Source organism: Argiope bruennichi, chromosome 7 (genome assembly GCF_947563725.1).
Source record: "Argiope bruennichi chromosome 7, qqArgBrue1.1, whole genome shotgun sequence".
Lineage (NCBI taxonomy): Eukaryota > Metazoa > Arthropoda > Arachnida > Araneae > Araneidae > Argiope > Argiope bruennichi.
In genome coordinates this window covers 101,044,270-101,069,220 of record NC_079157.1, presented here as the reverse complement: position 1 = coordinate 101,069,220, position 24,951 = coordinate 101,044,270, and the positions used below count along the sequence as shown (strand labels likewise).

The 24,951-nt window shown below is 29.3% G+C and overlaps 1 protein-coding gene across 2 annotated transcripts in view; it reads right to left on the bottom strand.

The window, feature by feature from the left end:
- Nucleotides 1–24,951, bottom strand: part of LOC129975715 (unconventional myosin-XV-like) — a 351,522-nt gene that overhangs the window by 196,648 nt on the left and 129,923 nt on the right. For both annotated transcript variants that reach the window (XM_056088888.1, XM_056088889.1), the window contains exons 7-15: nt 15,272–15,346; nt 12,472–12,672; nt 7,753–7,816; nt 7,554–7,667; nt 6,009–6,170; nt 5,737–5,853; nt 3,794–3,852; nt 3,374–3,497; nt 1,854–2,081 (exon numbers count right to left, since the gene is read on the bottom strand). In XM_056088888.1, the coding sequence (XP_055944863.1) occupies nt 1,854–2,081; nt 3,374–3,497; nt 3,794–3,852; nt 5,737–5,853; nt 6,009–6,170; nt 7,554–7,667; nt 7,753–7,816; nt 12,472–12,672; nt 15,272–15,346 (1,144 nt within the window). The remainder of the gene's footprint in view (nt 1–1,853; nt 2,082–3,373; nt 3,498–3,793; nt 3,853–5,736; nt 5,854–6,008; nt 6,171–7,553; nt 7,668–7,752; nt 7,817–12,471; nt 12,673–15,271; nt 15,347–24,951) is intronic.

Here is a 24,951-nt window from a genome sequence, read left to right as displayed (position 1 = left end):
CCTACACATACTGATGATGTTCCGGTGCTAACAGGTTATTTAACTGAAGATTCGACAAAATTATGAATACTTCTGAATTAATGTCCGATATATTTTATAAAACAGATATTAAATATTTACATTGCCTACTGTCTACACCGATTAAATTAAATCATTACGAAAGTCTTTTGATATTTGCTAGGCTAAGGAAATATTCGGCAGCAGTGAGAAAAGAAAGATCTTCAAAATCGAAAATAGAGCAGCCGATTGTGTTCGATAGTATTGTAAAATCTAAACCATTTCGATATCTTTCTATTGTATTCTATTGAGATTCGAAATCAGAATGCACTTTCATAAAAGCAAATCAGTTTACCAGTACTTGTTCGTCAGTGAAAAGATTGTAAGCAGATAGTCTGCCAATATACTTTAGATATTTGTTCTTTAAAGCTCTAAAGCCTTGGGAAAGTATTAAGGTTAATAGAGAGAAAAGCTTTAATAATGATCATTATGTTTCACTGACGGAAGGATTATGTATTTCAGATAGTTAAAATTGTTCAGTTAATGATAGTTTTCTTGTAAGAAGCAAGATTGAAATGGCATTCAGAAGGGAAAAAATACTTTAACTAAAATAAAAAAAGTAAAATATCGAGGAAACTCAAAAATTTTGATATTTTATTCAAAACAAAATTAAATTTGATAAAATATATTTAAATATTATAATCATTTGTTTTAATTATTTAATCAACAGTCAAATCAATTAAAAATCTTAAACGTCCTGATTAAATCACTTGCTTCAATAAAAAGCTAACAAGGAAATTGCTTTTCTAATTATAGGAGATTTGTAAATAGATAAATTTGCTAGAAAACGAATCCAATTTTAAAAATAATTATTGACAAGGTTTTGTTAGTGAAAATATAAAAAAAATAATCAAGCTACAAAACATTCCTGCTGGAGTAAAATACTTTAAAAAATTATAAAGTATATTTTAAACAGTGCTGCTTTTGTATCACTTTAAATTTTAAGCCATAAACAGAATATTTTATTTCAATCTTTACAGTAAAAAGTAAATTATTGGATTGTACTTCCAAGAAATAATTTTAAGTGAACAACTATATAATATTAATAATTTACATGACTTTTTTTTTTTGGAAATTTTTTTAATCAATCATACACACAGCACCAAAATTCAGATTAGGATAATAAAAAGGATAACAAATGGTCTTTAGGGGAAAAGAGCATTTAACCTTTTAACACAAACAAAGATTTTAACATTTTGTTTTTATATTTATCAGTAATTATAAGTTTTAAACCAACATGAATGATCTCTCACATATTTACTCATATACTCGCTAATAAATGCAATATATTTTTAACTACATAGTAATAATTACGAAAAAACTTATTATCATGCGGTCTTTGGTGATTAGTAGTTGGAATGCGATTGATACACAAGCACAAGAACATTGAATCTATATATTTTTGACTCTCATTTTTCATCCGATTAATCCAAAATTTGACCGCAAATCACAATTGTAGTAACAAGATAACATACCAAATTTCATTTATTTGCGATCTCGCATTATTTGATCTAACCGCGATAAATACTTGTGAAAATATAGATCGACAGATGGTAAACCTTTTGACTGATTTGATTCATGTTTTTATAAACATCTATACTTCAGATGTTACATCTGTGTACCAAATTTTATTTATCTGGCTATCTTCGTTTTGCAGTTACCGTGTTAATTACCGATTTTAAAAAAAAATAGAATTTAAAAAATTCTACCTTAGATATATTCTTGTTAAATATATATTGATTTAGAATGTCTTTTTGTGTGTATTTAAAGCATAGTAAGAAAATGAAGGGCAGTACCTTCGGAAAGTTGCTTTCATCGTCGAGCAGAGGCAGTATACCAACAGGTTTCTTAGCGATGAGGTTGAGCACGGGCTGGTTGTCCTGGTAGTTGATGGGCTGCCACTCGATCCGCTCCTTGGCGTACTCTTGCTGTTCCAGCTTGAAGACGTGCTTGTTGAAGTAGTACTGGAGCGTCTCATTGGCGTAATTGATGCACAGCTGCTCGAAACTGTTCTCTTTGAAGTCCTAGATAATACATTTTTAAATGACTAATTGAAAAAAAAGCAGTCAATGAAATTATAAATTTAAAAAAAAAAAAAGAATAGAATTACAAAAAAAACATTGATTAAAGAGGATCAACGATAATAAGTTGTATCATTTAGTTAAATTTATAAATTAGGGCAAGATATGCGACTCATTTTAGTCAAAAGTGAATTACTAGTGGTAATGAATCATATTGGCAAAAATGAATTACTAGTGGTAATGAATCATATTGGCAAAAATGAATTACTAGTGGTAATGAATCATATTGGCAAAAATGAATCACTAGTAACTATGAATCAAAAATGAATTACTAGTAATTACGAATCATATGAGTTAAAAATAAATTACTAGACATTATGAATCCCATGAATCAAAAATGAATTACTAGACATTATGAATCCCATGAATCAAAAATGGATTACTAGACATTATGAATCCCATGAATCAAAAATGAATTACTAGTAATTATGAATCACATGAATCAAAAATGAATTACTAGTAATTATGAATCACATGAATCAAAAATGAATTGCTACAAATTATGAATCACATGAATCAAAAATGAATTGCTACAAATTATGAATCACATGAATCAAAAACGAATAACTAGAAATTATGAATTACATGAATCAAAAATGAATAACTAGAAATTATGAATTACACGAATCAAAAATGAATAACTAGAAATTATGAATTACATGAATCAAAAATGAATTACTAGTAATTATGAATCATAGATAAAAAATGAGTTACACTAGCGACAATAAATTATTTAGTTCAAAAATGAATACATTAGAGGCAACCCTATAAACACAAAATGCTCAAAAATATTTTTACGATATTGTTTGATGTTAGCGTTCAAGATATCGTACACTGTCTTAATCGGGATTAAATCATGTTAGTCAAAAGGAAATATTGGTTATAATAAACTAAACAAGTCGTAATGAATGATATTAATAAAAATGAATCAGAAGTGACAGTGAATCATATTTATCAAAATGAATCCTTATCAGTAGAAACAAATCAGACACAATGAATAATATTACAACAATTGAATCATTAAATATAGTGAATCATATTATCCGAAATGAAAACTTGGTCATATTGAATCAAATTAGTGGCGATGAACGATGCTAGTGGAAATGAACCATATAAGTCCCAATGATTTACAATTCTCATAATGAACGACTTTAGTTAATATAATGTAGAATAGTTAGTGAATCATAATAGTCTTAATAATAAAAAAATTAGTCACGGTAAGTCATAGTATTTACTTCGAAACCAAAGATGTCTAAGATGGCTATAGATGTCTTCCTGGGTCCTTTGAATACAATGTTATTGACTCGTTGGACGAGCCAAGAGAAGAGACTGGAATACAAGGCTTTGGCGATGGCATCTCTGAAAAATAAAGACAGATAAATAAATAACTGGCCTGGGTAGTGATAATTCACATTTCTAATGAAACTTTGTTCATAGATATTAGAACATAGGTAAAGACGGTGAATTAGATTTATATTCTTTATTTTTCAATTAAATAATTCTATAAAAGATAGGATGTATATAAGAAAAAGAATATAATAATCTATCTTGCTTATAAAAAACGACGTTACAGAAATTTGACTCCCAAAATAGAAACAACATAAGGTATTTTAAAAAGCAATGAGTTGAACTAAAAAAGATGAAATAAATCTTACCTGGCATCCAAAGCTTGATCAATATTGAGTGGAGTTACAACGCGCTCATTTCTGGCTTCCTGCAAAACAGATGAAATAAAAAAAAATTAGGATGTAATTTAAACCCAGAAAATATCTTGAGTTATTAGACAACAAACGCGATAAAGTGCACATTTTTCAGAAGTTAAACCTTGTATAGATATATATCAGAGTATACAAGATATGCATTCAGAGCATTCATACATTAATGTAAAAAAAAGAATACAAGTTTTTTCTTGAATGAAATTATTTTCGATTTCATATCTTATTAAAATTAAAGAACAGATCAATCCATTCAAAAAGTTCTACGTTTTGAAATTTATATCGCTTGAATATTATAAAGATCGGAGAAAATTCCTTTTTTTAAATTTTGAAATGGCAAATTAATCGTTGTTAAAGAAGAACATGTCACACTCATAAACAGTTTATTTTCATTTCGACAGTATGTTCAAAAATTTCTTTTAACTAAAAACGTATGGACTTATTAAGCATCGCGAATGAAAAATTATAATTTAATAATAAAATCTATTGTTTATAATACGGAAGCGTTTTTTTAATTCTTCTGAAAATTCAGATTTGCCTGTAAAACTTAAATTATAATTTTATATGGTTTCATTTTTGCTTTTTTTTTATAATAAACTACACAAATTTTACATCAAGAGTTAAATTAGTTTCAATCGATTAAAACACATTTGAATAAAAGTTGGTTCATAAATAACGAGTTAAATAGTTCATTTTATTTTCATTTTAATATTATTTATTCAATGTTCCCTTTTTATAAGTACTATGCGCAACTACACAAACATCATCGTTCACATAAAATGTAAATGCGAATTACAAGCTTTCTTTTCTCCAATGCTTTCACTGCTGCACTTCGGAACTTGAGAATTGTTACCTATTAACGAAACGCATCATTGGACAAAATTCACATGGTGCGAGATCAGGAAGACAAAATAGATAGAGAAATTCTGTGGAACATGAAACTTTGGCAAGTATAAAACCGAAAACCTATAAACTGAAACCTTATAATGATGGAGTGTCTCCCTCCCCCTCCTCCAACTTGGCTTTCCCTCGGCTATGATTTTTAGATGCACGTAATTGCCAGCTACGCGCATCAGTTGTGCGTATTTGAAACGGATAAAATCTGTTTCCGCTGATCGTTCGTACTATATTTTTTGGAAATATCATGATTCTTCTGACTGGAAATATCATAATTCTTCTGACTGGAAATATCATAATTCTTCTGACTGGAAATATCATAATTCTTCTGATTGGACGTATAATTCTTCTGATTGGAAATATCATAATTCTTTCTGATTGGAAATATCATAATTCTTCTGATTGGACGTATAATTCTTCTGATTGGAAATATCATAATTCTTCTGATTGGAAATATCATAATTCTTCTGATTGGAAATATCATAATTCTTCTGATTGGAAATATCATAATTCTTCTGATTGGAAATATCATAATTCTTCTGATTGGAAATATCATAATTCTTCTGATTGGACGTATAATTCTTCTGATTGGAAATATCATAATTCTTCTGATTGAAAATATCATAATTCTTCTGATTGGAAATATCATAATTCTTCTGATTGGACGTATAATTCTTCTGATTGGAAATATCATAATTCTTCTGATTGGAAATATCATAATTCTTCTGATTAGACGTATAATTCTTCTGATTGGAAATATCATAATTCTTCTGATTGGAAATATCATAATTCTTCTGATTGGAAATATCATAATTCTTCTGATTGGAAATATCATAATTCTTCTGATTGGACGTATAATTCTTCTGATTGGAAATATCATAATTCTTCCACATTAGGGAAGAAAATCTTCCGACATTACAGCTTAAGATAAGTTGCGTGAAATTCGTAATGTCATTTTAAAATATACTAAAAAAATTCGCACTTACTGTCGTTTTTGTTGTCATGGCTCGTAGAATGCCGTCTAAGGATAATTGCAGCAGATGAGATGCCCATCGTATTTCGGCATCGCTGCCGATTTCCACACCTTCCTGTCCATGTTTCAGCTGAGAAATAAAAACGAAATTATAATTCAAACTTCTCTTTCATATCATACAGAAAAAAAACACCGTAATATAATCAAAAATAAACCGAATGTTCATACAAAATCTTGCAGGAACATTCGGTCCTTCATTCCGGATATCAACAGAAATGCATTTACCTGTTTTCTGTGGAAGTAAATGTTTCCCAGATGAAGCACCGAAGCAAGAATTCTGAAGATGGTGTCTTGTTCTTCAGATGTGAAGCTAAGCACCTGCATGGCCGCCAGGAGGGCACGGAAGTCTTCGGCGTCGTCTTTCGATTTGATTTTGAAACATCCCCCCTAAAGTAAGAAAAATAGCATTAGAGAGGAATATAATGCCAATAAATTGTGAATGGCACATTTAGGTATATGCTTTTATATGTTAGGTATATGCTTCCTTCGTCCCCCCCCCCAAAAAAAAATTGAGTGTTTAGGCGATCAACGAATAGATCCATTTTTGGACTTTTTCCATAAGATTAGAAATGATGATAGCTAGGAAGCGTGCCATCGATAGGAACAAATGGCAGTCTTAAGAAGAAACGTCTGGAGAATACGGCGGATGAGCAAGAACTCCTCATTTTGGCTTTTTTAATTATGTCTTGACCGAACATGAGATATGCGACCGAGTTATGCCATTCTAGAGTCTTGGTTCTGCCTTATTTCTCTTGGTTATACCACTGAATCACCTTTAATGCTCGCCTTAAACGCATCAATTGCATTCGATACCAATCCTGTGATGGATTTTACTAGATTTCAATAACTCTAATATATCACACCAAATAGGTTCAACCAAATGCACAGCATAATCTTGGTAGCACGAACATCCGGTTTGAAGTGTTCAGGTCAGCCCCCCCCCCACATTAATAGTACATTTGGTACATTTCAGATTTTGGATGGTGAGCGTTTACTTTTTAGTTAATCCAGTAGCATGAAGAACAGGAAATAAGGGGTATGAGAGGTAGCAATGGGAATCAGAAGTCCAGGATGAGAGCGTGAGAAGAAATCCCCCCCCCCAAAAAAAATGGGGTGGGCGAGTGGAAAAATGAAAGAAGCTGTTTACGTTTATTTAGCAATAGAGTGAAAGATTTCACGGTATGAAGAGGCGTAGTCTTTTTTTTTTTTTTTTTTTTTTTTTTTTTTTTACGTATTACCCTTTAGAAAAGTGTACTAGTCGAAAAGTCTTAGTCTTGGGATCCTGAAACGACCAGTAATTATCTAAATTTCACTTTGTACATATCATCTATTGGAACTGGAATAAAAAACAGCAATATAATTATGAAGATTGCTTTAGTTTTCATAAGAAAGATTTCCAGCTGTATATAAAAGTTTAGGCTCGGGAGAGAATCAGTATTTTCCATCTTTCTCATATTCAATTCCAAGTAATGGAAAGGTGAGGGATTCTAAATTCTCTACTTAGAAGTACAAAGGAAGTAAATGTCAAGGTTCTCCGTCTCATTATATCATTTATATCTAAGTTCAAAAGTAGAATGCTTGATTGACTATTAAAAAGACACACAATTGAACTCAAACAATGCTAAACAGCATCAGTCCACAACACATGAAATGAGGACTTAATGATAAATGAGTAAATTTTGCGTTGGTCTTAGCTAAAATTGTGAAATATATTGAAATGGACTAATAACTTTTTGATGCAGTCAATGAAGTTTATAAATTTTAACTTACCTGGTTGAGGTAAAAGTAATTGTCCGCAGTCTGCAGGCCGTATTTCTCTTTTTCCGTGTCCGACAAACCACTCAGCATTTCGTAGAAGACGTGGTAGTTCCGCTCGTCCGAAGCCTAGAACATTCACGCTCTGTTAGCCCACGTCAATACAAAAGCAAACGAAAGGAAAATATGTAAAGAAAACTAAAGTTCTGGTTACCTGTGTGACGATTCTCGATTTTTCTAATAAGTACTCGGTACTTCTGGCGCCTGTTATAACTCCACTGGTGGTAAAATAAAATATTTGTAATTAATCGTGAAGAGTTTATGCAGAAATGTGTGTTAGCAAAATATAAATCATAGAAAACATTCATAAGAGTTTTCATGCAAAGCGTGATACTTTCTTCACGCATAACTTTCGGTGAATAATGTCCATGATCGATGCCATTAAATATAATGGCAAATATTTCAAGAGAAAAAGTGCGACAGAGTTTGAAGAACCGCATTTTTAAAATAACTAAACAGCAATATAATATATTTTTATGAGCATATTATATATATATATGATAATTTTATTTCTTAAAATAAAAAGCTTCCTAAAATTAATTAATTTTAACTCTTATTCCTAAGATCATTCGAGTTCAAAAACTTCAGTACACTAGAACGTCTGCGTTTCTACTTCAAACGTAAGAAAACTCCCTACTCCCTCAAAATAGCAATTCTTAAGACGGATATATAAAAGAGCCCCCCCTCCCCACTTTGACTGATGGTTATTAATAAAATTTATGTTTGTGCATCCTTTGCGAGTTCTCAGAAAACCTACATATCCCCCAAATCCACCTAGATCAGCGCCTGAAAGAACAACGTACGCGCCACGAGTATTCAAACAGTCGCATTTAACGAAAAGATAGAGAAAATTTCTCAGTGATATCCAGGCGTCTCGGGCAACTGCCGTGGTTTCGTTAAGTGGGCGTTTGGGGGTTTTTCAATATCGATAGAGTTAATTTTAAAAATAAACCAATTTTTACTTCACATTATTCAACGTATGAGTTGTGCGAACTTATTAGTTTCCTGACATGGCTCCCAAAATTGATTTGGCTTAGTTATATTAACGTCCCGTTGTAAAGCAACACTAGGTATATTTTGGGACGGACCTCGTAATTTAGAACCGCGGTCAGATGACGAGGACGATACCTGAGCTGGCACCCCCCTCTCCACGCCACACCACACCAGCGGGAGGACGTTTGGCATGACGGATTTAACGTGCAACAGACTCCCTTACAAGACGGTTCTTCGGTGGAATCGGGTCTCGAACCTGAAACCCTACGGCTCACAAGCCGAGACCTTACCACCAGGCCACCGCGGCCTCTCCCAAAATTGAATAGGTGCAACGTACACTATCTGAAAGTAAAACTGTCTTATGCAGGCGGCAGATTTAAGCAGTTTGCGGGTATAGACAGCGCACGTTATAAGGTTTCTACCTTTGATAAACTGGTAAATTTATTACTTAAAAATATTTTTAATTTAAAATTACCCCTTAATTATTTAATTGTCTCAGTTCTCTAGTTAGATGTTACTTTCCGTGTCAGAAATGCAATGTTAATACCTGTGGCATTTATGTTTTACTATAATTTACCACTCAAATTATAGCGATGTCAAGGATTTCGTTTTAGTATAATTTTTAGAAGCAGTAATTAGATGCACAAAAGGCGCACAGCACAATGATTCAGAGAATAAATATTAGCATGCAGATTAGATTAATTATTTTTTATTTTAGCAACTTTGAGAAATGTATATATTTATTGATTTATTATAATTCATGATTTCATGGTATTCATATTAATATACACCATTACTTAAACAGATGCTCTGATTTTACAAATACATTAATAACTAAACGAAAGTAATCCGCATTAAACTTATTAAAATGTTAAAATTATTCAAATATTTATTTAACAATAAGGTTAATAACTTTTCCAATAAACTTGCCGTCGCCCCACCCGTCTTTCTCTACTCTACCATTGTCTGTTATAAGCAACTGTTTAGATAGACATTTCTCGCAGATCTTTCTCTATCGCTTTACCTGCTTTATAAAATTTGCTGAATCAGCAACAATCAAGCTTTATTTTCCAACTGCGAAAAATTCCATGCCTTTCGTATAAGACTCGCGGAAAATTTTCTAAAATTTTTTTGCCTTTGGCCTATAAACGTTATGGAACGGAATAGATAATAAAAATTAAAAATCTCTTCTAAGATGAAAATTTCGACTTGCTAAAAAAGAACCATAAAAGAAGCCCTTCCATAGAAGAATAAAAGAACCATAAAAGAAAAATTCTCCTTTCCTTGCTTTTATATATATAAAACTTCTCAGACGAAAATTTTAAATTTCAAGGATCAACGATTTCTGTAAATTTCTCAGAAAAGTGTTGCTGACTCAGAAGAATCAAATGTAAATGCAACCTTGCACTTAACTTACGTCTATCAATGATTGGTAAAAAAAATTTCGAATTCCTGCCAATGACGTAAATTCTTTTACGATGTTAACACAGATGTTTATTAATAGCTATTAAATTGTGAAGAAAGTTGTTCTTAAGAACGCATTTTTCTAAGATTGTGTTATTTATTACAGTATTAAAAGCGATTTTCAGTCGCTAAGACCTCGTTTAACAAAACGTCAAGTCTCGTGTTAGATGAAAGCAATTCGAAAAATTTTGTTCTGCCCAGAAGGGTATAGTTTTCGTATGAACTTTATTTTCATGCTTGCTATAATGATTTGAAGAATATTTTACGAGTTTTTCGATAACACAGCATAACGAACTATTTAAGTAAAATAAATAACGCTTTAACATTGCTATTTCAAACTGAACATAGCTGTCTCCTATTAGCTTCAATGGAAAAAAATCACGTTTATGCAATGATTGCAATAAAAAAACTAAATTACTATTGTGGATAAGAAACTGCTCTGGTACATCACTTCAACTGAAGTCAATACCAAGGCTATGGAAAATAATTTTCAACTTCGATGTCCAAACCAGAATGTGTCTTCAATGTTTTCATGAGTGCATTATTTTTATAATAAAAATATTTTTTTTGGTAATATATAAAATTTTGATGATAATTTGAAAGAAAAAAAAAACTAAACACTAATTTTATCAAATAATGTAAAATATATATAAATAAAAAAAATATATATATAACTTCCGAAAATACAAAATAAATAAGCATTTTATACATGCAAACACATGAATATGTTCAATGTTCTACAAAAATATCTTACCCTTACATCATCTAATGTACAATATCTAGTAAGTTTCCAAAAAGAAATCATTTTAGATCCAACAATTCAAAGACGAACTTCATAAAAATGGACTTCAAAGTCCCAATGGGTCTCAAAGTTATTTAAATTTTAATGCAGTAAATAAAAGGTTAAATAATGAAAACCTGACATTGAAGAACTATTTTTAGTCCTTTCAGAAATACTAAATTGAAGATTATTTTAAATAAAGATAATTTTAAATAATTTCTTTTCTTACAAAATCCATAAAATCATAAATTAAGATTATACAGGGTGTTCATTAATTATTGTCGGGGTTTCCGTACCTCATAACTTTCGAATAAAAAAATATTACGTAAAAACGGATTACGTATTCGTAAATTACAACTCAAAGAATTTTATTAATGATATTAAAGTGTAAAACTTGTACAATTTGCACTTTGTAGGCATTCAGCTGAAGGCGATTCTTTGAGTTGTATTTTACGTATACATAATTCTTTGAGTTGTAATTTACGAATCCATAATTCTTTGAGTTGTAATTTACGAATCCATAATTCTTTGAGTTGTAATTTACGAATTCATAATTCTTTGAGTTGTAATTTACGAATTCATAATTCTTTGAGTTGTAATTTACGAATTCATAATTCTTTGAGTTGTAATTTACGAATTCATAATTCTTTGAGTTGTAATTTACGAATTCATAATTCTTTGAGTTGTAATTTACGAATTCATAATTCTTTGAGTTGTAATTTACGAATATATAATCGCCTTCAGCTGAATGCCTACAAAGTGCAAATTGTGCAAGCTTTACACTTTAATATCATTAATAAAATACTTCGAGTTGTAATTTACGAATACGTAATCGGTTTTTGCGTAACATTTTTTATTCGAAAGTTATGAGGTATGGAAACCCCGACAATAATTAATGAACACCCTGTATATATGGTATATGGCAATATTATGATTTCATTAATTTAATTTTGGCAACAAGCGTTCCATAATATTACAGTACACTCCCGATTATCCGCGGAATTGGGTGGCGCGGTAACAAAAATCGCGGATAATCCGAAAAAAGCTGAAAACGGGTATAGCAAAAGAGAAAACAGTCATTCCAACTTTGAAAAATCGTTTTATGTACAATAAAACGTAAAATAAACAGCAGGAAATGTTTAACTAACGCTTAATATTTTAGTATATCACTCAAAATTAACCTAAAATGCATTTTGTTAATGAAAACAGAAAAGTGCTTTGTACTTACGAGAGGCGTCAAGGATACACAGAAAAATTAATACATATATACTGTTTTAATACTTAATGTATTATGTAATTACAAAAGCATAACTGTAAAACTGCACCTTTTTGAAAAAATCAGTAAAAAAAAAAAAAAAAAACCTGTGCGGCAGGCGCGGTTAATCCGCTTCGCGGATAACCCGCCCGCGGATAATCGGGAGTCTACTGTATTGGTAAACCAGATGAGAATCTCTCCCCCCCCCCAATATTCATATGGGTATGTATTTAAAATTACAAACCAAAATTTAAACAATTTGAATTCCATAATTGTAAGCAGTTTACAAAGTGGCATACACTATTAGAAATTCATTACACAAAACTATCGTTCTTTAACAGTAAATTAACAAAAAAAAAAAAAAAAAAAAATCCACTTACTCTTTGAAATGAACTTCCATGTACTTCCCAAACCTGCTGGAATTGTCATTTCTGACTGTTTTGGCGTTCCCAAACGACTCCAGCAAAGGGTTGGCCTCCAAGATTTGTTCTGTTATGAGGGTGCTGGGAGACTTATTCACTGCCGCCAGGTATTGCATTATCAGCTTCGTGCTTTCCGTTTTTCCCGCTCCGCTTTCGCCGCTGCAAAACAACGAATAATTGACCTCGTTAGATCGGAAGCTCGGATAAACGCGATGAATGACCACCAATTAATGCTGCTCGTTTGTTATTAAGCACTTCCATTCACCACTGTGGTAATTAATGAAGATCTCCCAGTGAAGAAGAATACCATGGAAAATTAATTTAGGTGAAAAGTATGTTTAAATGATGGTCTAAAATATGAAAATTTGATGGGTTTTTTTTTGGAAAGACTATGATTTTGCACTCAAAATAGACTTGAGATATTATCTAATCTGAAAAAAGTGGGCCGTTTCCTGCCTCATTTGTGTGATTAGAGCGCTGAAACGCCAATCTTTCCGCTGAAAGATTGACATCGGTATGTCGAAAAATAAAGTGTGGATTTGAATCAAGTAATTGCGAGAGGGTGAATATATCCATTCTGTTTAGGAAGAAGCATTGTGAATCTATTGTCTGAAATCATTCTTTCTGTTACATATGAGATAAATTTAAATAGACACGATGTTAACTCAATAGTTAAGCAATGTGATATTAATTTCCAAAATAACTAACGAGAGTTCTCTTCCTAAAACTGTCTCGCATACTCAATTATAAACTTGCCATGCCAAAGAACGCCTTACATGGAATTGGCGTACAGTAATTACGAAATATTAACATCTGGCGTGAATTTTACATTTTTACTGAATTTATTGTGTGATCCTTGGCGAGTTATTTGGCGACTCATCACCAGCATTTGGTTAAAGTATACAAAAATCGAATTTGTATTTCAGACACGTTTTTTCTCAATCGATTGAAAACAAAAAATTGACGCAAAATTGCATTAGAAGATATATAAATTAACAAATAATATAATTAGTTATAATAAATGTTTTATTTTTCTGTAAACCATTTATTATCGAAGACGACATCATGCTATTTATAATAATAATAATTTTGAAGACTTCTTAGGAAACTACGTTTATGAGCATTAAATAATGCTAATATGAACTATTTGCTTACTAGTTAAAAACTAGGACAATTAGAATTATTTAATTTCAATTTTCGACAAAAAAAAATTGCAGACTAGTATTTACTAGGAATTCCCCGAGTAATTCGACACTTTGGGAGAATACTTCTTTCTGCCGCCACACTAAGACAACTATATTCGATATTTTTATAGAAATTGAGGAAGAAAACTTATAAAAAATTATCTTTATTCGAAATAAAATATAGTCAATTTTATTACTTGAACTTTTTTCATACAATTAAAATTTGTGTCAATTAGGAAAATTCATTTCGAATTCGGGATAAATTATAAAAAATTATCTTTATTAGAAATAAAATATAGTTAATTTTATTATATGAACTTTTTTCATACAATTAAAATTTGAGTCAATTAGGAAAATTCAATTCGAATTCGGGATAAATTATAAAAAATTATCTTTATTAGAAATAAAATATAGTCAATTTTATTATTTGAACTTTTTTCATACAATTAAAATTTGAGTCAATGAGTAAAAATTCATTTCGAATTCGGGATAAATTATAAAAAATTATCTTTATTAGAAATAAAATGTTTTCAAATTTATTATTTGAACTTTTTTTCATGCAATTAAAATTTGAGTCAATGAGTAAAATTAATTTCGAATTCGGGATAAATTATAAAAAAATATCTTTATTAGAAATAAAATATAGTCAATTTTATTATTTGAACTTTTTTCTTACAATTAAAATTTGAGTCAATTAGGAAAATTCATTTCGAATTCGGGATAAATTATAAATTTTTTTTATTAGAAATAAAATATAGTTAATTTTATTATTTGAATTTTTTTCATACAATTAAAATTTGAGTCAATTAGGAAAATTCAATGCGAATTCGGGATAAATTATAAAAAATTTTCTTTATTAGAAAAAAAATATAGTTAATTTTATTATTTGAATTTTTTTCATACAATTAAAATTTGAGTCAATGAGTAAAAATTCATTTCGAATTCGGGATAAATTATAAAAATTATATTTATTAGAAATAATATATAGTCAATTTTATTATTTGAACTTTTTTCATACAATTCAAATTCAGTCAACTAGGAAAATTCAATTCGAATTCGGAATAAATTCGGGGCACATTTTCTAAAGGAAATATTCTCTGGTTCACTCTGTATACTATATATATATATATATATATATATATATATATATATATATATATATATATATACACAATCCGCAAAGAATAACTTATCTTTGCCAGATCAACTGCATTATGAATCTGAACTAAAATCGTCAGCTTCTAGTTGTTTACTTGGAAATATTCAAAAATAACAATAAACAGATAGTAACGGGAAAAATAATCATAACAAAAATATGTACTGGAAATTATGCAACATTTCAAATAAACACGGCCTTGACCTTATTTAAAAAAACGTCTGAAAAAATCGCAACATTCTTCCGGCCTGTCAAAACAAAAATATTTTCTTCTCGGTATACAAATACGAGTTATTTCTGAAAAAGTACTTTATAATTCAAGAGTGGAAAAATACATAAGAATTAAAACACAGTATTTTAAAATGCAACAGATAACGCAAAAAAAAAAAAAAAAAAAAAACAGTAAAGATTAAAATACCTGATAACGACCACTTGATTTTCACTATCCTTACTCATTTTCCCATAAGCTGAACTTCCTATGGCAAAGAGATGGCTGGGAAAAAAAGTAGAAAATATGTATTAAAACAATTTGCTGCATATTAATAAGTATTCAAAATTAAAATAAAAAAGAAAAATGTTATAAAAAATAATTAAAAGCAAAGATATATATATAACATAATGTCCTGCTGCATTATTAATTGTGTGTATACAGTCATGGATTTAGACATTTTATGACATTAGGCAGTGCTTTGTTTGATAAATTGATCCATTAAATCTCATAGTTGAATGTATTTTTAATTTAATCGTAAATACATATTAATTTTTTTAGTAATCTTATGAATATACATATATTCTTATTTATTACTTGTCACTACAAGCGACCAGCTGGTTTGCCGGGAATATTGATTGCATTTATTTCCGATAAATAGTTATTTATAGCTTCACGCTTATGATTCCGCCAATTGTCCATTAAAGTTTAATTGCCATAGTTAAGTTCTATTTATCACGCACAAGAACTTTTCTACAAGAAATACTTCCGTAATAAGATAGCGCTTTTAAAAAGTCACTATCCGACGCATTTATCATCGAAATTTCGCAGTACTGCAATTTCACTTTTAATTGTTTCGTAAACTACATAGATATTAAATAAAATTCATTTTCAGCTTCCAACATTAGACATTACGCGATTAAGTATTTGATGAAACAATGAAATCGTTTGAATCTCAACGATGTTGCAAGTCAGTCTCAGGACTATTGTTAAAAATCAAGCAAAAAAAAAAAAAAAAAAAAAAAATTAAAATTTGATAAAAATTCAGTAAAAATTCGCACGACTATTAAATAATTATCACTAAAAAGACAATTTTTTTTTCTTGAAATTTTAAAACATTGTAAAATTTATTTTTGAGAATAATATTTTCTAAAGTTATCGTGGATAAACACCAAAAGTCAGCTTCATTTTTAATTAAAATTTTTAAAAAAATTGCTCTGAGATGCACATTTTTATTCTCCAAAGTATTATGTGCCGAAGTTGGTAATCGTAAGTCAAATGGTCTGGCCTGCAGAGTGCATCTTTATCATAAGTAAAGATTTCTCATATCTGAGTGGCATCCATGTGTGCGCATTATAAGCACGCATTATAATATTAAGAACGCATATACTAGTAGTTTATCCTGTGATAATTAAGTGAACGTTACACAGTATATAGCAACATGGCAAATTATATTCTTAATGAAGTATTAATGTTAAAGTAAATGTTTTTATTTATTCGAAGAGTATGCCGTTTTTTACAAATTTATTGTTCGGAAAACAGGCTAATAATAACTTTTTTTAATTTTGTAAATTTTTTTTTGCCTTTCCAGACATTCTGTTTGGTCAGACATCCGCTATTGGCTGTACTATTCAATGGCATGATTTCATATTAGAAACAATCATGCATTATTTTTCTTTGCAATGTAATGTATCAGATTTCTTCGAATTTACTTGCTGCTTTGAAACTTTCCTGGATTATTCTGTGATGAGCCACAGAATTCTCAGCGATTGTCAAATGACTACACTTGATCAAGTATTTCCCAATTAGTAGAAATTGCCTAACTTGTAATCACCCTTTAGTACAAATTGCCTAACAACTTGTAATCACCCTATTTGTACAAATTGCCTAACAACTTGTAATCACCCTATTTGTACAAATTGCCTAACAACTTGTAATCACCCTATTTGTACAAATTGCCTAACAACTTGTAATCACCCTATTTGTACAAATTGCCTAACAACTTGTAATCACCCTATTTGTACAAATTGCCTAACAACTTGTAATCACCCTATTTGTACAAATTGCCTAACAACTTGTAATCACCCTATTTGTACAAATTGCCTAACAACATTGTTACGATATCTACATGATGTTGCGACATGCGGAATTCAAAATGTTAGACGATATCGTGTAAATATCGCACAAATGGTGCGTTAATAGGGTCCACTTTTAATATTTATCATCTTAGCTACGTGGGGAAGCTTGGAAGCCCCACTACCGACTTAATGTGTATCACAGCAATATACACATTGATTTGATTTGATTACATTGACATCTCGTCTATTTAAAACACGGACTATTTTAAGCCGCACATCGAATTTGAGAGCCATAATTAGATGATATGGATGAGATATGAGAGCTATAATTAGATGATATATGAAGATGATATTTGATATGGCAATTTCCTTTCAAATTTCCATGCCACACCAACACAATATTCTAATGTATGAGGTTCACATACATAAAGTAATATGCATCAGTTATATCGGTTGTTCAAAAACTTTACAATTTGGTACCAAAATGAGACCATATTACCAGGTCAGCGTAGTTCTGGTGGAGATTCAGCTAAATCGGTCTCTAATCTAGAACGTGAAAATGCATGACTCTCTAATGTAGAACTTAAAAAATAGTGATTGTTCACCATGGCGTATGATTTAACAAGAAATTATTAGACGGACTTCTGATTTCATATGTGTACACATTTAGCCGGAAAGGATTTAATAATATTTTAATAATTTTCAATATATGTTAAAGCAAAATGTCAGGAAAATTCAGAAAAATAACTTTTCAGAAAAATTCTTTTAATTATCTTTTATATTATTATTATTTATATATTTAAACTACGCATACTTAAATAAAAAAAAATAAGAAAAAGTAATCTAACACTCGATAATCACAAACATAATATTCAATATTTTCCATGTTATCTATAGAAATTTAATAAAAACAAAACTGATTTAATAATATTTGTTAAATTAACGCTTTTCTATGACATCAAGAAAACTACCAAAGGAAAATATCAGAATCCTGACTAATAGATATCAATAGCAATATTAGAAATTGTCAGCTGCTGTTCAAAATTCCACTCCACACCAATATGAGAACATTCGAAAGTCTAAAGGATGAATACGATCCTGTTTCGCCTCCACAGTATTAGTTGTGCGGAATATGAATTCCATATCACATATAAATTATTATATAACTATATTTTACCATATAATATGATTTATATATTACTTACAATTCATACATATCGAATACATTATTCATAATTACAATATTTTTTACAAACAAAATCAGATATTGATGAGCTTAAAATATTATTCTGTTTCTTTAAAATTGCATTAAAAAATTTATCCTGTTCATATTAAAAATCGAAACACTTCCTCTTCAAACATACTGATATATACCGGATATTTTTTCACATATGCTTATCTGATATAACAGCCATTTAATGAAAAAGGCAAGAGAAATTTAAGATAATTTTTATTTTAGATATTAATTCGTTTTCTGCATTGAATACATACATTATATTTTTACTGCTTTAGATGTTTAATGCAAATTGTTTGAAATCAATAACTGTTTATGCTAAAAATTGATGCATATTATATATCTGTATGCTTGGTGTTAAAATCAATAATCAAAAGTCACCAACAAAATTAACATGATAAAAAATAAATCTAATCTTTATATAAATTCAGAATCGAGATTAATATTATAAATTATATTTGCTTCGATTAAAGTTTCAATTATACCAAACAACTGAAGTTCCATTTTATAATTTTTAAATAATGAAACTATAATTCGTAAATAGCGAAAATGTTTACAGCAACATTAAATAGCGAATAATTTAAAACCAAAATTGTTCTTTACGGAACACTGAAATGTGGATGAATTTTAATAAAGCCAAAATTGTTCTTTACGGAACACCGAAATATGGATGAATTTTAATAAAACCAAAATTGTTCTTTACGGAACACCGAAATATGGATGAATTTTAATAAAACCAAAATTGTTCTTTACGGAACACCGAAATACGAAGGAATTTTACAAAAGCCAAAATTGTTCTTTATGGAACACCGAAATGCGAATGAATTTTACTAAAGCCAAAATTGGTCTTTATGGAACACCGAAATGCGAATGAATTTTACTAAAGCCAAAATTGGTCTTTATGGAACACCGAAATGCGGATGAATTTTACTAAAGCCAATATTGTTCTTTACGGAACACCGAAATGCGGATGAATTTTACTAAAGCCAAAATTGTTCTTTACGGAACACCGAAATATGGATGAATTTTAATAAAGCCAAAATTGTTCTTCACTTAACACCGAAATATGGATGAATTTTACTAAAGCTAAAAGTGTTCTTATAAGAGGCATTGAAATAAATTATTTTAACTCTTAATAAATATAAATAACAAGTTATTTAAGTAAGTAAATAAAAAAGATTTCAAACAAAATTGGAATGTCGAGAAAAGTTGCCCAGCACAACTAAGAGTTCTCAAAGCTTTTATTGGTATTTAAAAAATGGAACAAATTTAGCACAAATAAATATCTTAATTACTTTGTTTCAAATTCAAATGTATTCAAAAAATGAAAATGTATAATATTAATCCTAAGAAAAATTTATTCCACAAACAGATGCATAAATGATTTGATTGAAATCATAGAAATTAAATAATTCTAATGTAAATATTGTTTTTTGGTAATATATGTGCACCATTTGTTGGTAACATATATGCCAAAAACATTCATTTGAGATTCCAATCTATTAAAAAAATATAAAAGGTTTGATTCGTAATGTAACACTTTGAAATTTTAATCAAAACCGAAATTAAAAAAATGATTACCAAAAATCTGAATTTCGGCGAATATGTTAGTATCGCTTCCTATACCTGAAGACAAATATCCTGAAAATCGCTTCCTCTATCGGATACATGATTATTTTTATCGAAGTCAAAGAAGCCAAATAAATCTACAACAAATACTAAAAAATCTTTCGTATTTAATCTCTTTACAACAAGTACTGAAAAATCCATTGATTCTACAATAGATATTCTTCATCTGAAGTTCGAAACTTGACAAAAATGCAAAGATCTGTTTCTTAATATTTGCTCGTTGAAACAACTGACAATCAAATTGAAACACAACGCTTAACATTAGAATATTAAAAAACCGTTTCTAATATCAGACATAAACTTATTTTTAAAGAAAGCCAATGGGTATTAACATTTGATAACCCTATGTATAATATATATATATATATACCAGAAACTATTCTTCATCTGATGTTCCAAACTACAGCAAAAATATAAAGATTTAATTCATAACATTCGCTCGTTGAAACCTAACTCATAACCAAACACATTAACAGCTATTCACCAAAATAAACACTTTTTATAAGAAAAGTCGAAAAACCTACCCTTTCTGTTGATATAATAATAGTCACTAATTGCTATTTCTTATCTGAATCGTCAACACCATTGCTTCCGACTTTTAGTGAGCACGCAGGTGGTTTGTTGGTGTGGGATGTCTTGGCGCACAATGTCAAGAGTGCGGGAAGGGATGGAAAAGTAAGTGAAAGCGGGCGCCGCTGACCTCCTTACCCAGCTGACCAGAAGACCATCGCACGGATTCCGAATTAAAAGCCCAAATAAATAAGAGATGCGCTGAACAAAAGAAAGTGGGGGAAGTTTTTTGCATTTGTCGCATTACTGTGTGCCAGCTATTATTCCGTTTCCCACGTAAGTGCCCGCCTATCATTTACGCCGCCACAGTCGGTGGTTTGGCGACAGTGGGGAATGTTACTCTGTTTAAAAGTGAAATGTGACATGTGTTGCCTCAAACGCCTTCAGACACTCTTGGTGCTATGGTCACTGATCCGATGAAATGCCTTGGGTTATGAAACGGGATCTTTTAAGCAGTGATAAATTGGATATTTATGTGCAGCGAAATTCTTTAAGAAGCAGATTAAAACGCCAACTACAGTAAAAATGTGCATAGATAAAAGTTTCTAAAAACTAATTATGTTATTTGCATTATTTCATAGATTTTAACTGTTATTATGTCAAGGGCTGAATTTCCATCAATTATCATTCCAAGGTAGAACAGTTTCCTGTCCGAATATTTACTTCCTCAGGTTTTTGGAATGAAATTAGCATTTTGAAAGTCATACATCAAATACGAATGATTATCAACATATTATTGTTGAAATTGGCGGTAAAAATTGTTGGTACAAGATAGATGAGAACTTTGTTTTTATTTACTACTAGCCGCCTTTGACGACCAGCCGTTTAGCCAGTATTACCGCTCGCTACAATTTTCAATTAAATATTTTAAGTAACTGGTCTCTTAATAGATTCTCAAACAAAACATTTTTAATCTTCAAATTTTGATAGTCATACCAAACTTATACTGATGTTTAGATCGTTTTGTTCAATTTACTATATATATATTTTGCTAATTTGTTGTCATTTCCGGTAAAGCTTCAACTTTAATTTAAAGTGGAAATGATGATATTGCAATTAATATAAAGTTATTTTTTAATAAAACCAAGCGTTTTATTTTATTTATCATCTTTATTGTTATTTATTATTATTATTATTGAATATGAGTATTGCAAACAGAATCGCTCGGTACTTAAGTCTTATGTGAACTACAAAATATTTTTGATAATTTATGTAATATCTCAAAGAATAATTCAACAAAATTTTCTCAGATTCAGCATAAAATTCAGTTTTTAGTTTTGCTTTCAAAAGGATTGAAAAGAAATGAATAATAATATTTTGTTCCGGCCTATATTCGGAGGTTATAGCAGAAACACGCCAAAATTTCGCTTAATTTTTAAATAAATAAAATTCTAATTAAAAATTTGAAAAAATAACCCCCAGGTGCATATTCCCGGCCTCCAAGGTATACACGTGCCAAATTTGGTAGCTGTAGGTTGAATAATCTGGCCTGTAGAGCGCCAACACACACACACACACACACACACACACACACACACACACACACACACACACACACACACACACACACACACACACACACACACACAGACTTTTTATAACTATAGAGTAAGTTTACAATACGAGTCTTTCTCAGAATTTTAAAAATTACCATTTTAATTAACATACATCAAGTATGCATGATTATTAGTATCCAATAGGATTAGTGATAAAAATTTTAAGAATCAGACTAGATCAGTATTTTGCTGACGATACAATGTCTGCCTTTTTAGAAATTTTATAATTTTATAATCATGTTACATTTTGAGGTCTTTCAATAAGTCATTTTATATTATCTTTTCCTTTTCATTCAAAATATTTGCGTTGTAATAATAATAATTTTAATTAACAATTCCTTGTGTTACTAATCCCCAAGCCATCATCTCGATGTTCGTTTTCCCAACCACTGTAGAAATTGGGCTATGTGGATTTATCCACTCTTGTTTCAGGCCACATGGCGGTGCATGTAAGTATGCCATCTTTCTAATGTATTGCTAGTTTCTAGTTTTTAACGTAAGTATTGGTAAGTATTTTTAACGTAACTATTGGTAACATATTCGTAATTGTCTATTAAATAATTAAATTATTGTCAATTAGTTCATTATTGTCTATTAAATTATTGTCAATTAGGTCATTTTTGTCTATTAAATAATTAAATTGTCAATTCATTGTCTATTAAATAATTAAATTGTCAATTAATTCGTTATTGTCTATCAAATAATTAAATTGTCAATTAATTCGTTATTGTCTATCAAATAATTAAATTGTCAATTAATTCGTTATTGTCTATTAAATAATTAAATTGTCAATTAGTTCATTATTGTCTATTAAATAATTAAATTGTCAATTAGTTCATTATTGTCTATTAAATTATTGTCAATTAGTTCATTATTGTCTATTAAATTATTGTCAATTAGGTCATTATTGTCTATTAAATTATTGTCAATTAGGTCATTATTGTCTATTAAATAATGAAATTGTCAATTCATTGTCTATTAAATAATTAAATTGTCAATTAATTCGTTATTGTCTATCAAATAATTAAATTGTCAATTAATTCGTTATTGTCTATCAAATAATTAAATTGTCAATTAATTCGTTATTGTCTATTAAATAATTAAATTATTGTCAATTAGTTCATTATTGTCTATTAAATAATTAAATTGTCAATTTATTTGTTATTTTCTATTAAATAATTAATAAATATTAATGGTGTATTCAGATTTAATATATTATATTCCAGCTAATACCAAAAGCCATTCCACATTGGAGTATATATCTAAAAATATTCTAAAAATATCAATGCTTCTAATCTAGATTTCTGAATAACTACATATTCATTAAAACTATATATAAAAATTATCAACATGGATGTCACCTATAATAATTATGAGTAAATTATTGTTTAATAGCGTATATAGAGCAAACACGGAACAGATAATCATCCCTCCACATACATTGGAGAAATAAAAATGTTAAGCCGAAATTACTGAACTAAGGAAATGATAATTATTGCCATCTATATGCTAATTAAACGACTCAGCAAATATGCCAAAATATATAACAGAAATAAAATCACTAATTAATAAGAATAGTGCATAAATTATTTGCAATATATGAAACGTATTCAAAATAGTGATTAGATACACAGGATAATAGAAATATATTAATTTAAATTAGATATAATTTTTTATAAAATTAAACATAAATATTTAAATTATATTAATTATTATAAATTTAAATATAAATTATTATATTATTCTTATATAATTAGATATAAATTATTCACAGGAAAGCAAAATTGTTTTGAAATGCAATTTTACAAAAACCTGAGAAGATTATGTTGATAAAGGAATGTAATTTGTTTTCATTTTTACGAATGGCAACAGAGAAGTTCATTTGTTTAAATAAAATAACACAATGTATTGGAAAAAAAAACTGCATTCTTTGATTTCTGAAACAATTCAGATACGATTCAGACACGAATTTAACTTTCGCTATAGAACAATGAATTAAAATATGGATAAAACGACTTCGAGATATCGGATATACTTTGTATCAAGGGGACATGTGCCTAATTTCTTTAATGAAACATTCCGAGATCGGTGGATGGTTAGAGATGACCACTTTCAGGGCTTCCGCACTCTTTCGATACCATAACACTCAATTTCTTTTTCTGGCGATACCATAAAGGACCGAGATTAAGCTGCATCAGTTTGCAACATCGAAGAATTAATAAATTGGGTCATTACAAATAACTATTCTAGTTGCATGCATATATTGTATGATATTAAATAATATATGCAATATTATATAATATTGTTGGATAATGAATAATATATTATTGCATAATTTTGTACAATATTATATAATATCACAATATTGTTTGCAATATTATATAATATTGTTAGATATTAAATATAATATCACACAATATTGTACAATACAGTTGGATAATGAATAATATAATATTGCTGGATATTGAATAATATAATATTGCACAATATTGCGATATAATAATATAACGCACACTATTGTTAGATATTGAATATTATATCGCACACTATTGTTGGATATTGAATAATATATCGCACAATATTGTTGGATATTGAATAATATATCGCACAATATTGTTGGATATTGAATAATATATCGCACAATATTGTTGGATATTGAATAATATATCGCACAATATTGTTGGATATTGAATAATATATCGCACAACATTGTTGGATATTGAATAATATATCGCACAATATTGTTGGATATTGAATAATATATCGCACAATATTGTTGGATATTGAATAATATATCGCACAATATTGTTCGATATTGAATAA